Source organism: Scophthalmus maximus, chromosome 3, assembly GCF_022379125.1.
Source record: "Scophthalmus maximus strain ysfricsl-2021 chromosome 3, ASM2237912v1, whole genome shotgun sequence".
NCBI classification, from domain to species: Eukaryota; Metazoa; Chordata; class Actinopteri; order Pleuronectiformes; family Scophthalmidae; genus Scophthalmus; species Scophthalmus maximus.
Genome location: NC_061517.1, coordinates 28,680,917 through 28,697,510, shown reverse-complemented (window position 1 = coordinate 28,697,510; position 16,594 = coordinate 28,680,917). Strand labels below are relative to the sequence as shown.

At 42.9% G+C, this 16,594-nt stretch overlaps 2 protein-coding genes across 2 annotated transcripts; both read right to left on the bottom strand.

The window, feature by feature from the left end:
* Nucleotides 1-7,947: 7,947 nt before the first annotated feature.
* On the bottom strand, nucleotides 7,948-12,704 carry LOC118317202 (nuclear factor 7, ovary-like). The gene is made up of 2 exons (XM_035645690.2): nucleotides 12,050-12,704; nucleotides 7,948-10,964 (listed from the first exon to the last, which is right to left on the bottom strand). Exons 1-2 carry the CDS (start codon nucleotides 12,386-12,388, stop codon nucleotides 9,780-9,782), a joined length of 1,524 nt encoding a protein of 507 aa, XP_035501583.2. The 5' UTR covers nucleotides 12,389-12,704; the 3' UTR covers nucleotides 7,948-9,779.
* A 250-nt stretch (nucleotides 12,705-12,954) lies between these two features.
* On the bottom strand, nucleotides 12,955-16,232 carry LOC118317205 (nuclear factor 7, ovary-like). Its single transcript, XM_035645692.2, has 2 exons — nucleotides 15,908-16,232; nucleotides 12,955-15,642 (listed from the first exon to the last, which is right to left on the bottom strand). Exons 1-2 carry the CDS (start codon nucleotides 16,163-16,165, stop codon nucleotides 14,482-14,484), a joined length of 1,419 nt encoding a protein of 472 aa, XP_035501585.2. The 5' UTR covers nucleotides 16,166-16,232; the 3' UTR covers nucleotides 12,955-14,481.
* Between the last annotated feature and the right edge of the window lie 362 nt (nucleotides 16,233-16,594).

Sequence of the window (16,594 nt, the reverse complement as noted above, 5' to 3'; positions counted from 1 at the left end):
TCTGGACCCTTGTTGACACTCTTTCAGACTTTGTGAACCTTTGTTTCTTCGTGGACTTCTTTGTCTATGATGCCTGTGATTGTCCCTTCCCTGTATGTCTCTGTTTATGTAAAGTCACTTTCTCATAGGCCCAAAACAATAATTACATTATCGACTTGATGCATGATACGTGAATGTGAAATCAATGATTTTTGCTGACCTCAATAACAGCGATTGTGTCTCCGTGCGTGACGTTGACGTAAGAATCAACAGTCAACAACGGTCCAGCAAGTCTCACTGCTTCTGTCCTCTGTCCATCTGTTCTCGTCGTAGGATTAATAAATCACTATAAAATGTCAAATTGCTTGTTTTGTCTGAAGCCTTAACATAAGTCTACACCAATCGTGCACAAACGACCAAGGTCACATCAAAAAAATGGTCTTAAAAGGACGATAATATTGTTTATCGCAATCATTTCGGGGCCAATTTATCGTGCAACAAAAAGTAGTTATTGTGACAGGCCTACTTTCTTGTGATCCCTTGGGTGAGGTCGTCTTTTCCTTCCTCTCTACTACTCCTTGACCTCAGGGGAAAACGTCATGAGGACAAGGAAAGGTCTAAAGGAGGATTCATAGGACTTAGGAGAAGAGAATCCGACTCCACTGACACTGAACTACGTCGTCATGTGACGCTGGATGTTGTTGATGCGTCTGTCGTGGTGAAACTACACATTTCTGAAGATGAACTACAAAAACCTCAGCGGCTCCATCAGCATGTTTCACCACCGTGTGAATCAGATGTAAATGATTCATATGTAACAGTAACTGACATGATGACGTGCGTCTCTTCTGGGTCATATTCATACTCTTCTACTTCTACTTCAGATTGAATGGTTTACGTCCGTGCATGACGCGTCACCTTAAATATCGCTGCCGCAATGAATTGTGGGGCGTCTATAGCAAGCTCCAGTGTGTCCTCTGCTGAAGGAGATAGGAGAGGAACTATGAAGCTCCTTTCCTGTGCATTTAGAGAATCCGAACAGCTCTTATCATGGCTGCTGATCAAATACGTCCGGGTCACGTCCAGATTTAGGAAACTTCCGAAGCCAATTTGACAAGTCGACCTCACCCCTTGTGTTTTGTTCATCCTGAGCTTTCTATTCCTTCCCTATCATTTCCTGTGCTTCCCTGTGATCGTCCTCGACTCTTCCCGTTGTGTCTCACCTGTTCCGTTACCTGTGCCCTGAGGTTTGGCTCTTCTGAGTTTTGGATTTTGTTTATTTTCCCATCAAGAGACTGAAGGTCTGTTTTGTTTCCTTTAATTAAATTATCTTTCCCCCCTTGGGTCCTGCTTAATCCCACCGTGACAACAATACGTGTTCTCTGTTACCACACGAGTGTTAATAAAAGAAGAGTTGATGGTGTCGGGCCACAGTATCTGTAGCACCACGGAGCCATTTCTTTTTCTTTCCCAGCCGAGGATTTCTGGTGTCATGGTCCAGTCTACTTTATATTCAGTTAAGTCTATATCAATACATCATATCTTATAACCTGTTCTTGTTTATTATTATTAACTGGTAACTACATTAGTAGAGATAGCAGCAGTTTTTATGCAGCCAGCGAGCCACCGATAGTGTGCGAGCTGCGTGCGGCTGTCGCTACCTTCTGAAGGGAAGGACGGTTTTACTTGTCCACACTAATACCTTTTCATGTTCTTTTATTATTCTCTTTTGATTGTGATTTTCTAGGTCCACACAAAAAATTATAACACATACATTTGTAGCCCACAACAAAGTAAATAGAATAAATAAGTTTTATTTAATAACATAGAACAAAATTGTTGGGGTAAACCTCAATGACACACAAACCTTGCACCTTCTTGTTGTGAGGCGACAGTGTGCCTTCAGTGTCCCTAGAATACCTTCTTTTTGTGTGTCAGAGAGCTTACACCTGTACATAGACTCGCTTCAGCTGAGGACCGGTTGTCTTAGACTTGTGCACCAGTGAATTGTCCCCGGGACGGCTTTAGATGGAACACTGCCGCTGACTCACGACACACTCATCCGTCCCTCGGCGCCCCGTTCCAGTGGTCTGTGGCCCCGTTGATCATGCTTCTGTAGATTGTGTTGGTCCCCTGGACAAACTTAACACTGGTCACCAGCTCCTGATGTTAGTGGATCTCTGACAAAGTTCTTGGCGACGTCCTGGTTACTGTGCATTGCGCAAAAGGAACAAGGCACAAACTTCTTGCGTAAATCATTTAAACAAGTTGGAGACATTTCACACTCAGTGAGTGAGTTATCCTTCTGACAAGGACCAGACCGAGAGTGAGACACTGCCGTCACCAGACGGACAGGATAGGATTTTTAATGGGCATGATGCCTAGTAAATAATATTTAACCCTTAATTAGGTGAAATGACAATATTTTCTCGCACATGGTTCCTCTTTTTTCTGTAACTACTTTGGTATTGTTTTCCCCGCATCCCCTGCTCTTCCAGATGATTTAACACTATGAAATGAATGTAGTGGAGTCAAAAGTACAATGCCTACTGTTAAAACCGAGCTACATGAAAAGTGATTATGAATGTTGAATGTATAAAAAAAAAATGCAATTTATACTTTGACTCCACAGTTCATTTCAAGCAATAGATCCATAATGTGCTTTTTCATCGACTATTTGCTTTGCAGCTTTTATAACTCGTAACTTTTCAGATCATTATGGCTGCAGAGCACGACAGTCTTACAAAACACAGTGTGATGCAGAGCCTTACTTTGGTGAGCAGAGTACCTACAGTGGCTTCACGTTTTCAACACCAAGGAACAATGTCCATCAGTAAAATGCAGCTACTTCTCCTGGGCTGCACGGTGGTGTAGTGGTTCGCACTTTCGCCTCACAGCAAGAGGGTTCTAGGTTTGAATCCCGGTTCGAACCAACCAGGGCCTTTCTGAGTCCCTGCTCGCTTCAGCTGAGGACCGGTTGTCTTAGACTTGTGCACCAGTGGAGTTTGTATGTTCTCCCCGTGGGTTCTCTCCGGGTTCTCCGGCTTCTTCCCACAGTCCAAAGACATGCAGAATGGGGTTAGGTTCATTGGAGACTCTAAATTGACCGTAGGTGTGAATGTGAGAGTGAATGGTTGTTTGTCTCTGTATGTGGCCCTGTGATAGGCTGGCGACCTGTCCAGGGTGAACCCCGCCTCTCGCCCAATGTTAGCTGGGATTGGCTCCAGCCCCCCTGTGACCCTTAATGGATAAAGCGGTAGATTTCTCCTTTAAGTAAAAGATCTAAATACTTTTTGTTTACTTCTTCTCACTGCCTGCCAATGATACTAGTGTTTGACTGTCTTTGTCAGTCGTGTGTGTGTGTGTGTGTGTGTGTGTGTGTGTGTGTGTGTTTGTGTGTGCTGTGGCCACATGCTCATCTGCTTCTACTTTTTCTGCCCTTTGTCCCTGGCCTCCACATCACCATGTCCTCCGTTTCTTAGGCCAGTGTCGGGGTAGAAGTCTACAGATCTCACACCACATGAAAAGCCCCCTCATTATTTCTGCAGAAAAAGGACTCGATTACTGAGCTTCGGACGTCTAAATGACGTCCCCCCCCCCCCCCCCGCCGCGTGCATTGATTCGCCACTCCCTCCCTCCCTCTCTCAGGCCAGCTCAGCACACACCGCTCCACACTGAAGCATCTGAATATCATAATACAGACCATGATGAATGCTAACTAGACAGCGGCTCCCCTCTTTGATTAATGAAGATACAGCGCCGGTTCACGCCAGTAGACCCCGGCGCCTCACAGCCCAAACCGCAGATAACTATTCAGCGGGTATTAATCATGGTTTAACCAGGCAGCAGTTTCTTTCAGGACAAATGAAGTAGCTTACTGTGGACTTTGAGGTACAATGAGACCACCGACACACACACACACACACACGCGCACACACTTGCTGTATACCCTCATACATTCACATAGCAATGAGGGCACAAAATGCACAAGCTAAAAGGTGAGCATTTCAATCTGCTTTAATTATTCTTTCGCACAACGGCCTGCGCTCACCTTGGTGGACAGTTACTAACTCTGTTATTCTTTGGTTGTGTTTTTCTCCTGACTTTACAACTCCATTCATTCATCTTTAGTGCTTCCATACTTTTATGGCTCCATAGCTTTTCTTACTTTATACATATAAAAAATGCGATGACTTATACAGGACCGTCATCGGTGGCTGGCTATAAAATCACAGGCATTTCCATTAGCGGGAAGCCCACATCAGTCCGATGCCCTGGACATCCCAGGATTTCCCGCGACGGATTCAAGTCGGTCAGTGGAATCGCTGCGATAAGAGGATCTGCCAGAGGAAGATCCTCAATCAGAGTGAATTTGTCTGCCTGCAGTCCAACGTTGGTGGACTGCAGGCACATGAATTCACACCGCCGACCAATAATGAACTGCCTGGACGGCACTGAGCTTATTGGTAAAATGAACAGACAACAAATTTGTTTTTTCCGCCAAAATATCTGATCCTGCACACTTGTATCCACTTGTAGTGACTCCAGCATCGTTCATCTGTGTTATGCTTCTGTTTTTGCTCTTGTGAGTGAGGAAAGACAGTGGTTGGGTATAATACTGCATAAGTTCACAAGACATATGTTTTAATTACAGTTGCCAAACACCACAATCTTTTCTGCACCTTAATCAAAGTCTTTTTTTTGTTGCCTAACCCCATAGCCGCGGGAATGTATTCTGACTATGGGGGTGCAGTGCAGAAGATTTTGTTATGAAAACGAACACAAAAATTATAGGAAACATATCTTTAAATAATTATAATATAAAAACAATAATTTCAATTAATAATTGTTAAACGGGAGCGAGCACTACGGCACGCCACAGCCCGTTCACTGCCTACATGAGCCCCAACATGGGCGTCCCCCTTCGATAGCCTGGTCCTCCACGGTCTCCAAACCGGCGCAACGCCAGGCACAACGCCAGGCACAACACGCCTGGAAAATGAACCAGCGACACCATGCTGTCATATAGCAACTGCAAAGCAACAGCAGTGAAAAAATTCCTGAAGCAGAATTCACGGAACTTATGAACAGAATTCGCAGAGACGTCTGAAATGCCACCATGTGGGCCATGTGACGAAACCGCCTTACCTCATTGGTTCATGAGATTGACAGTGCCATGTCATCGTAATCCAAATTGTCTGTTAATTCTCTTTCCGTTCTGTTTTTTCTTCTCTTTTATGCATAGTATACTCATGCCGTTACAATATTGGCATGGTAAACATGTAGTATTTGTCCATGAATCCATAACCACTACCAACATCATAAAAAATGATCCCATCTGGGACATGTACAGGGGAGTGTCTCTTCAGTGGAACTGCTAACAACTCGAATACAGCACATATGATGTATGAAGATGGAAGTTGGGTGCAGAGGTTTCATAGCCACGTCAATGTCAAAGTCTCCAGAGCTGCGGAGGAGGGCGGTCAGTGGCTCTGGCTAAAAAGAAAAGAGTCCACCTGGGCCTCATCTGGCCAGGTGGCGCCTCCCATAGATAACAATTCAAATTGGCTATGGGACAACACTCTGGCGACTTGATCACCCCCGGAGGGCCAGCCTTGGGTGAGGGTGCAGTGTGATGATGGCCGGAACACCCCGGGACCCTGGGGTGCGCATCTGACGATGTGTCCTAACATTTTGCTTAAAATCCAATCAGGAACCGGCATCTCAATATAAAGCTCACCTCTGCACCTTCTACTCCTTGCCTCTGAAAAACCTCTCTGTGCCACCTTGTCATCCTCAGGCAAGTCTCATGGACGCAGTAAGGGATTGTATTATCCAGTCCTAGGGTACCACCCAGACGTTTGTTCATTTTTAGATTTTTTGCAGGTTTTTTAAAAGTAAAATCTTAATATGATAACAGATAAGTAAAGTGGAGTGAAAAGCAGAATATTTGTATGCAAAGTACAAGTTTAAGTATCTCACATTGGTTCAGTTATACTTGAAGGTAACTGCAGTTAAAAAAAAAAATTGGAATTGCAGTGATGACAAGCTGCACAGTCTGAGTCTGATGTGACTGTCTGAGCAACAGCATTTTAATTCATGTTGTAGTGATAAATTGGCGCAATAAAGATGACAATAGTCATGATTAGTCCGTCAGCAATGGCAACCGCAATTGTTGTACGATAATAATCGGATGGCATTCTGTGTATTAATGAATTTTGATCCAGAGGGGCTCTTCGTCAAAAGAGAGCAAGGGTGCGGCTGCTCGAGCCACCGTATCCACATCGCTGTGCACGAATGTAAAAGCAGGGTCAGGAGAAGCTAAAGGAAAACACAAATGAACTGTGAAAGGAACAGTGGCTAAAGAGTCCCGTGGTTGTCCAGCGGGCAGGTGACTGTGAAGATGATCCTGAACCTACAGAGGAACGGAGGTCAGTGAATCAGGCAGATGGCCAGGCAAGAAGTTGAGGCAGCTGAAGGGTCAATACCACCGGGTATAGGTTGATTGGAGAATGAGGAGGGGGAGAGGAAGTGGAGGCCACGCCCCCGGCCTGCAACAGACACTATAGAGGATAAAGCAGGGAGAGGGCACTCACACACACACACACACACACACACACACACACACACCAGCCAAAGGACCATGAAGTAGACATGAAAAAGATAAGTGTCCAGATTACCAACGAAGGAAGTCGATTTACCTTTTACATCTTTCATTTGATTTTTCCATTTTTATTTCTTTTTTCCCCATTGACACTTGTCACTTGACAGTGTTTTCTGGTTCCGACACACTGATCAGCAGAAGAGCATCATCTGTGTTAGCGTTTCAAATCACTGTAGGCGATGGTATGCACCTGGTTACCAGGATGCCCAAGTTCTATTGTTGAAAAATACAATATGTAAAAAAATTCCTCTGCAATTATTACTGGGGTCATATTTCCCTCATGTTATATTTATCTGTATAGTTTTTCTCTAGGAATAGACTATTTTTCTCTTGCTATGACGTTTTCGCCCTTAAACCTCCACATGAACACACTGACACATAAAAGTGAGTTTTACAAAAGCATGAAGTTGCGCAAAGAAAATAAATGTCATCCCAGATTTTGGTATTTTTCTCCCTGCAACCAAACCCCAACCCATACATGATAAATAAAAAAAAAGATACAATTCATACGAATATGGTTAGGAAACTTTACATCAAAAATCATATGCCCATGGACCAGAGGGGGGTCATTTTAATTTACACTAATCACACTACTGACGTCATGACCTTTTACAGCTGTAGAGAAACATGCAATACTCAAGGCGGCACAAGGGGACTAGCATAAAGCAGGAAGTCAGAACAAGAGCTGGAGAAGGAGGGGAGACATACCTAAAACCACGTGAAACACGATTGTTTCACATGCTTCGTCCTAATTAATGATAAAAGTCTGCCTCCAATGCGCTTTCTACTTTGTGAAAAAGTACAAGAGGTCAAGGGCAAATCGACTTGTCTCTGAATAAATAGTCCTAATCCCACCCTCGGGTGTAGCTACAACCAAGGGATTATAGACACATACAAAGTGGCAATGTGCACTATATACGAAGGGTCAAGGCAACATTATGCAGCATTAAAATTGAAAACGTGGACGATTTAAGTCAAACAATTGTGCAGAGATTTAATTTAATCATGGAGAATAACGCCATACAGGCGCAGTGAAAATAAAGCAGAGAATGGTCAGAAAAGGCGACATCCCAAAAATCCCTTACAGTCTCAGAGAAACTGAGAATATTATAAACTGTAAGTATATTATAGAACTATTCTCCGAAAAACCCCATGAAAAAAAGGAAACCTAAATAGGGAAATATTGAAATAAAGATTGTAGAAAAACGACACAAAAAAACTTGATGAATGATGAAGGAAAAGAAAAGTACAGAATCAGAAACAAAGTATAGAAAAAAATAAACCGGAATCTTTGACAACAACAATTTACTCCACAAACGTTTATTTGACAATTGTAATTACTAGTGACATTACGAAGATGGATTTGGATTTTTAAACACAAAACCTATTTCCAGTTCATACAATAAGATGGACTGTTGAATATCAAAATACCCAAAAGTGGTGAAAATTGTGAATACTGTCCATCACTATTTCCCAGAAATCAAAGCACGTTTTTGAATCGCTTCTGTTGTCCAAGCAACAGTGTTCAGTTAAATACAAAGTAAGATAAGGGACATCAACTGGTTCTCTCATTTAAGATAATATTTAGTACTGTCTTTGGAATATTATACTTATGCTGTGAGCGGTGTCTGAGCACAGAGTTGACTGCTGCTGCCCCCTGGCTGCTGACTGCAGACCTGCAATACCACCACTCGACATTAAATCTCAGTGTATTTAACTGTAAAGGAGAAAACTGTTCTCCACGCACACACACACACGCACACACACACACACACACACACGCACACACACACACACGCACACACACACACGCACACACACTCGGAACTGCTGTAGAATAGTTCACTGGAACACTTAAAAGTGCAATTTTCATTTCATAGGAGCGCAATAACCTTGTGCAATATGTATTCCCCACGTGCAATTATTTTCACTGCTCTGTATGTAGAATTTATATTTTATATTTTGTACAAACCTGTTGCTTTTTCGTATTCTGCTATCCACTTTGCTGCTGTAACACACATATGTCCCCGTTGTGCGACGAATGGGATGATCTCATATCATCTTATCTTATCTATCCAAATAGAATAGAAAACAAACAAACAAACTGAATTATGTATCTGAGATATACTGTATATCACCTCCTACAATGACACAAAACATACTCTAAGTAACAGCACCCTCCGGTGGTCACACAGAGACATGGATTATCAATGTCGACAGCACATATGACACCTCTTTAGCAGGACAGAGTAAACTGAACGAATAACAAACTAATAACCAGCATTCGAGGTAACAAAGCATATTCAAACCAAAATTCTAATTCAGACACTTGATTTCATTTAGCTGGTATTCAATACTGTACAGTACATCATACGCCGTATCCAGCACTGCGTCCCCAACCATAAGGTTCAAGCTTGAGGGGCAAGGTTTGCAGGACCAAGTGTTTGCTGATTGGTGAAATATGAATGCCACAGCTATGATCGTCAAAAACAAAGTTTGGAATTCTTGTCGGAATATTTTCCATTCCTTAGATACAACTCGAACATCATAAACAGTAAATACAAAGAACAGGTACATGATCCCTCTGTTATTATTGTTTCCTTGTATGAAATTCACGTTTTTCTCGGGGCTTTTACCTTTTTTTTGTTTTTATTTGTCAATCGTCATCAGTTTGAAATGCAAAGCTAAAATAATCAACTGCAGTCGAAAACAAAAGGTCGGCATGATATTCAACCAATATGCAGCACAAACATCGATTAAATGGATATTTGCCCGTTACCAATTACAATTTCATATCACATTATAGTGATCAAAATCATCTGGGTACATTGATGTTAATATTCCTGACAAGCGTTTAGCTGAACGGACAAATCACTCCAGACTGGGAAGCTTGAGAAATCTGCAGAGCACTGTCACTGTATTCTTCCATGATTTCCCTGATGCAAAACATAACCACATTGCATGCCGCCTGTCATGGAAATACTGTTCGGCAGCAGATTTCTAGGAAACCATGTGGGAAAGTTTCCACGGAATAAGCCGGGAAAATATACTGCATGACTCATTCAACACTGGGAAACTGATACTTGTGCTGTTTGTCTTGACTTGGTCTTTTCCAAGGACTTCCTGTCCTCACATTTCAGTACCAGCACACCGTCATGGGGTTGGGATCAGGTGTTCTGCATCTGATGTTAAAATATGCCGACAGTGGCGAGGACAAGGTTCCGGGGCTCACGGTTTGAATGTGCGTCATGTTGTCCGCATCGTAGAAGGAGAGCTTCTTGGATGTGCAGTTGAGGTAAATCCCGATCTTTCGAGGTCTGCCTGCGAACGATAGCTCTGTGACAACGCTCAGGCAGCGGGTGGAATATTTCCGGCCATCATATTTTAAGAAATTGTCCTTTATCCCAAGTTCCCAATACCGTCTGTGTCCAACATCTATTTCCCAGTAATGCTGTCCTGAAGAGAACTCATTGACACTGAATGCACGGTTGGTGACCGAATGCCATGTTTGGCCGAATCCTCTGGTGGAGCCGTATGAAGGAGTCCTTACGGTTGGGTCGAATCCTTTGAAGGCGTCGAACACCAAGTAGGGATCCGACTGAGGTGGCTTGCTTTTGGGAGTACAAAACAGACTTCGTCCATCATCGGACACGGTTATACCTGCGCTGCCTCTTTTGAGTGACAGCGGCTCCGCTTGGGGCTTGATGACCTGCAGCATCTCCTTCCACATGAAGAACTGCAGGTGACTGTCATAAGGCCCCAGAGAGAGAGACGATCTTCTCACCGCTTGGAGCTCATTGGCTCTGGGCCTGAATGAACGTTCAGAAGTCCCCATGGCGTTGTCCTCAGTCCAGCTCTTCACGAACTTGTCAGAGTCTGTGATATCCAGGACCGACGCCACCTTTGCCTGCAGCACTCTGCTCTCTGACAGAGCAGTTTCCATGGTATTTAATGTCTCACTCATCTCTTCCTCTTTGTGTTTCAGGTCATTCGTGATCTGGTCTTCTCTCTTCCTCAGAAACTGGTGCATCTCCTCAAACTGTCTGCAGATCTGAGTTGTCAGCTGCTGAACCTTGTCTTTGGTTTTTCCGATCTCTTCCGTCTGTGTGTTGACCAGCCTCTCTGTAGCATCGATATCATCAGCAATGCGTTTCACAAACGCCTCCAACTTCTTCCTCAAAGATGCAGCTACTTCTTTGATTGGTTTAAACTTGTGCCCTTGGTGGTTTTCCCCATCTCGGCAAATTATACATGCTAACTGCTGATCTGTGACGCAGAACAGTTTCAGCCTTTCTTGGTGTTGGGGGCACAGCCCAGCCACCTGTAAAAAAAAAAAGAAGAAGTTTTATCTATCAATAAATACAGCAGGAGAGATATGATGAAACTACAGCCCGACTGGTATGGATTTTTGCGGGCCAATATGTCGGCCAGCATTTATATATTTTAAAAAAAGAATGCAAGATGTCAATATCAAACCCTTATGACAAAGAAAGAAAACACAAATACAACCTAATAAATGGAATTCGAAGTAGAAAAGTGTTGAATAATGCACATCTTTTCCTTTTCTGTAAAAACGTTTTCATATCAGCAAACATAAATGCCAATATGTCTCTGAATAGCTCATAACGGCCAATTTGTATCAGCTAACTGATAAATGAGACAGGCTTTAGATGGAAAATTACCAATTTAAAAAAATGTGTTGGACCCATTCATAAGATGATGACAGTTGTCACTAGGACAGCCACGATAACTACATTTGGTTGGACGATATATTTAGCCCAGAAATTATTGCAATAAATTATGTTATCATCTTTTTAACCGACCATTTTTGCAGAGTTCAACAGAATAATCTCATCGTAGTGGGGTGTCATTTATAGATTTAGTAGAATTGCATCAAAGGGATAAAATACACAATCCATTAGTGAGAAACTTGATTTGAATAACCATGTAGCATATTATGCATATGCTACATGCAAATATGCATGGGGGGGCCACTGGTAGGAGGGTGAGTTGGAATTGAACAACAACATTTCTACAATCGCACAGTTTACGCCCAGGTTACACAGTGCAAGAGCACCTGGCTTTTAGAGGAAACAGGAAGTGATACTGCGGTTTACTGGATGTTACAGCCAAAATACACCAAGAGCTACTGAGGAGACTAAGAACAACCCCTTTGAACCAGCAACGAGCAAAACTGGATTTGGACACGCCCACTTGTGCCAGGCGCTTCAGACCAAGTGCTTCAATCTGATCCCTAAATCTTAAAATGAACACCTCCACAAATTGACTGCATACATATGATATTTGATATGAAAACATTACATGAGGGTACCAATATGAAGATGCGGTAACGTGTGGATCTGTCTGTTTTTGGCAACCTGTAAGCACGCCACAGGAAAAACACACCTCTGCGCTCTCGTGTCCACGCTGTGTCGCCTTCCTCCCCGCCTCTCTGGCCTTCTCGCCGAGGCTCTTCAGTATGTGGTTGGTCGGAAGACACGTCTGCCCCGGTGCAACCGCTGTCCCACACTGCGGACAGCGTCCCCGCGTGTTCACAGCACCTGTGATGCACCGTCTGCAGAAGGAGTGTCCGCAGAGCAGAGTCACCGGGTCGGTGAAGATGCTCAGACAGAGGCCGCAGGTCAGATGTTCAGTGTAAAAATCGGACTCTGCCATGGCTGAGCTTTTTCGCTCTGCCCTGACGGACCAGTCTGACTGACTTGGCAATACTTTTTTTAACGTCATCTTCCAGGAAAAGCCACACCCATGTACATTACTGACTTCAGCAGTCACTCCAAGTCTTCACGGGAGGATAAAAACAGATTAACACATTGTTGCCTCCAACATATGTACAGGTCATTTCAACAAAGAGGGCAAAGAGTTGCTTTTATCCTCTCAGCTTGCGTTCCCCTTCGGACCACTAAGACTCAGTCGTGGGTAGAAGCAGCAGATTAATGTAATGTCACACTCCAGTGACGGGATTGTTGAAACAGCTGTTTGGTTGAGAGAACGTTTTTTTTTTCCACGTTTGGTAACCCACGATTCGCTTTATATTTGTTCACATTCTCCAAACTCCTCTCAGTTCTCTTCAGCGCCATGCAGACACACCTGCGGATCAGCTTCTGTATCAGAACGCTGACAACATAAATCATCCGGCAAGATTGACATTTGTCACTCCTTGCGCATGCCTCCTAGAAAAGTAGAAATGTTTCTCTTTTTCTCGACATGCTGGTTATTCTTATGCATAAGTAGAGACTGCATTGATTGTCCTACAGGTTACTCCTCACGCAAGCTGAAAAAGCAATACAACAGATATTTCAGAGGGCTTTATTTTCCTTAACAAATCATTTCTAGTAATTCAATGCAAAGCAAACATGTTTCTCTATGCATACTCAAGAGCTACAGACATACAGTGAATATACAGCAGTGTTAGTCAATCCTGTCGTCTCATCCACAGCATGGCTCGTGTCCTTCTAAAGTCCACGTTGTGTCTACATAACACAGTTACAGTATATGCCACAGACACGAATAAAAGTTGACATTTTCCCCAACAGACTTAATCTATTTATTTTTTGAATGCATCATAACAGTTGCACAAAATCCAGACGGATCATCCACAACTTCAAGTCAGTATTACGGTGAGCACATGCCAAGTGTGAAACTCAAACAGTGTTTGTGCAACTTTCTGCACAGTGAAGCACAAACTTCCCAGTGAAGGAACAATACACAATGACCACAGGTTTGACTCCAGGGGGTCACGTTCAGCATTGTACAAGTTGTAGTTTTTTCATTAAAATCCTGTGTAGATTACAAAGTACGGTATAGGTTATAGTTCATCATTCCTATTATTTTGAGTCACACATAAGATCTGGATCAACAAAGACTCTGTTATTGTACACAGCCATATGCTAATGGTATATTCTGCCCAAGACATTCTAAACAACCTACAATAACTAGGAGTATGGTATCATAAAACATGTATGTGCTGGACAAAAATCCAATAAAAATAAGCAAAATTCCATGTGGTAAGAAAATAAGAGGGAGAAGACTGAACAACTCTCATATCTCATGTGCTTGTTTGCAGCTTCCTCTCTTAAAAGGTTTGTGATCCTGATGGAGGCGAGCACAGTGACGTTTATTACAAGCAACATCGTCAGAAACATGAACAAAGTCCTAAATAATATATGAGAAGAAACCCTGATACGAGCAGTTAATATTGGTTAATTGACATGTGGCATTCTACAAAGTGAAATATAAATATATGATCAAATAACTAGAAAAGAAAATAAAAACTTAACACATTCAAAGTCAGCCGAATGATATACTGTAAAGAAGGACATGAAGTTAGTTACTGAGTGAGGGTTTTACTGATAAAAGTCCTCAAGATATCTTTGTTGAATTGATATTAAACTATGATATTAATCAGCCTATGTAGTTATTTGGCGTGATAAACTCTCCCTCCATTCATTAGATTTTTCATGTGGACTGTCTAATCATCTATAAATACCTTCTGCTTTTTGTTATTTCTCACGTTACTCTAAACTTTAGAATGAAGACTCAAATTTTCCAGTGATCTGATTGGTCGAAACTTAATCTGTTCCAGAGTAGGTAAGTGGTTCAGCATTACCATGGTGAGATCTGAACCATCTTCGTAGGACTAAAAAACCTGGCATTAAACCTGAAGTTACCTTGATAACCATAACTCCTCCTTCGTAGTACAGAACCCAGGACGATTATGGAAGAAATAAACACAAACAGTGAAAGGACGAGGAATTAGAACCAAGGCACCATCTTGGAAGTCATGTCTGTAATTTCCAGTTGCCCCATTTTCCCAGAATTCAGTACCAGCACACTCTTGGGGGGTTATGATTTGCTGCCTCACTAAATCTGTATTCAAAATATGCTTTCACTGGCACTGACATACAGTGTCTCATAGTGTGAATATGAGTCATGTTTTCTGCGTCATAGAAGGACAGCTCCTGCGATAGGCAGTCTAGGTAAACACCAATCTTTTGTGGTCTTCCTGCCAATGCTAACACTGTGTCTTGAATAGAAGTGACATATTCTTGCTGATCATAGCTAAGATAATGATTTTCTACCCCTACTTTCCAATAGTCCCTTTCTCCAACCTCCATTTCCCAGTAGTGCTGCCCTGAGGTGAACTCATTGGAGCTGAACGCAGAAACACACTGGACTGAGGTGTGCTCCACGCAACTATGGTCATATTGAATGTAACTGGTATTACGACCATAACTCCTTTGTTTGCAATTTGTGATGAATACGGGCCTATACATCATATTCCTCCCATCTTCAGACACTGTTATGTTACTGCTAACACTTTTGAGTGACAGCAGCTCTGCTTGGGGCTTGATGACCTGAAGCATCTCCTTCCACATAAAGAACTGCAGGTGACTGTCATAAGGCCCCAGAGAGAGAGACGTGTTCTCCACTTTAAACTCATTGGCTTTGGGCTTGAATGAATGTTCAGAAGTCACCATGCTGTTATTCTCAGTCCAGCTCTTTAAGAACTTGTCAGAGTCTGTGGTTTCTAGAACAGTCGCCACCTTTGCCTGCAGCTCTCTGCTCTCTGACAGAGCAGTTTCCATGGCATTTAATGTCTCGCTCATTTTCTCGACAGCATCGTCCTCTTTGTGTTTCAGGTCATTCGTGATCTCGTCTTCTCTCTTTCTCAGAAACTGGTGCATCTCCTCAAACTGTCTGCAGATCTGAGTCGTCAGCTGCTGAACCTTGTCTTTGGTTTTTGTTATCTCTTCCATCTTTGTGTTGACCAGCCTCTCTGTAGCATCGATATCATCAGCAATGCATTGCACAAACGCCTCCAACTTGTTCCTCACAAGTGCAGCTGCTTCTTTGATTGGTTTAAACTTGTGCCCTTCGTGCTTCTCCCCATCTCGACATATAATACAAGCTAACTGCTGATCTGTGACGCAGAACAGCTTCAGCCTTTCTTCGTGTTCAGGGCACAACCAGTCGTCAATCTAATAATAATCAAATAAAAGGATATAATGTTACATGGTTATCATTTTGAGTATCGAAAATAGTAAATTGTTTTAATTTGCAAAGTTACATCTTCAAAATGCTTCTTTTGACATAAAAACACTTTAAACCCAGAGATATTTCATCCGTGATATACAGTATGTCAAAAGTTTGATTTGATCAACAATGAATTGATTAACATAATAATCAGCTAATGCTTGTGGCCATCGTTACAATGACAACCGAGTAAAAAGCTCTCAAACTTACTTCCTTGTCATCTCCATGCCCTCTCCTCAGTTTCTCCACTTCTTTTTCAGCAAGACTTTTCAAAGTGTGATTGGTGAGAAGACATTGCTCGTCTTCTGGAACGTCTGCCCGACACTGTGGACACTGGCGCTGTGATTTCAGAGAAAGGGAAATACATTCTCTGCAGAAAGAGTGGCCACACGGCAGGATTACAGGATCCGAGAAGATCGTCAGACAAATAGAGCAAGTCAAATCTTCTTTGTAAGAAGCAGAGGCCATGGCTCCTTCTTCTCCTCGTACTTGATCTGCCAAACCCACCTGCCAAACCCACCGCCTGAGCAAGTTCAAACCATCACTTTCATTTCCCCAGAAGTCACACCCCAGTGATGTCACTGAGAGAGACTTTAGGGGGCGTTCAGAGGGTGAAGGGGGGGGGGGAGATTTACAACAACACAAGTTTACACTTTAAATTACTTTAGAAACCAGTAGTCTGCCACATTAAAAGCTGCCAGTTGACGCCACTGCAACCGGACGAGACGGTGAATCATCCTCTTCTCTTCTGGACTTCCGGCAGCTTCGTGTGGCGCAGCTCCGTGCTGCCTTCACGGGAACGGGACATCAGAGTTTCATTTCCTATGAACTCCGTACTGCAGCGCTATCAAACGGTCTCGTCGTGAACGTTAAAGTCTTCATCAAACGTTGTTGTCG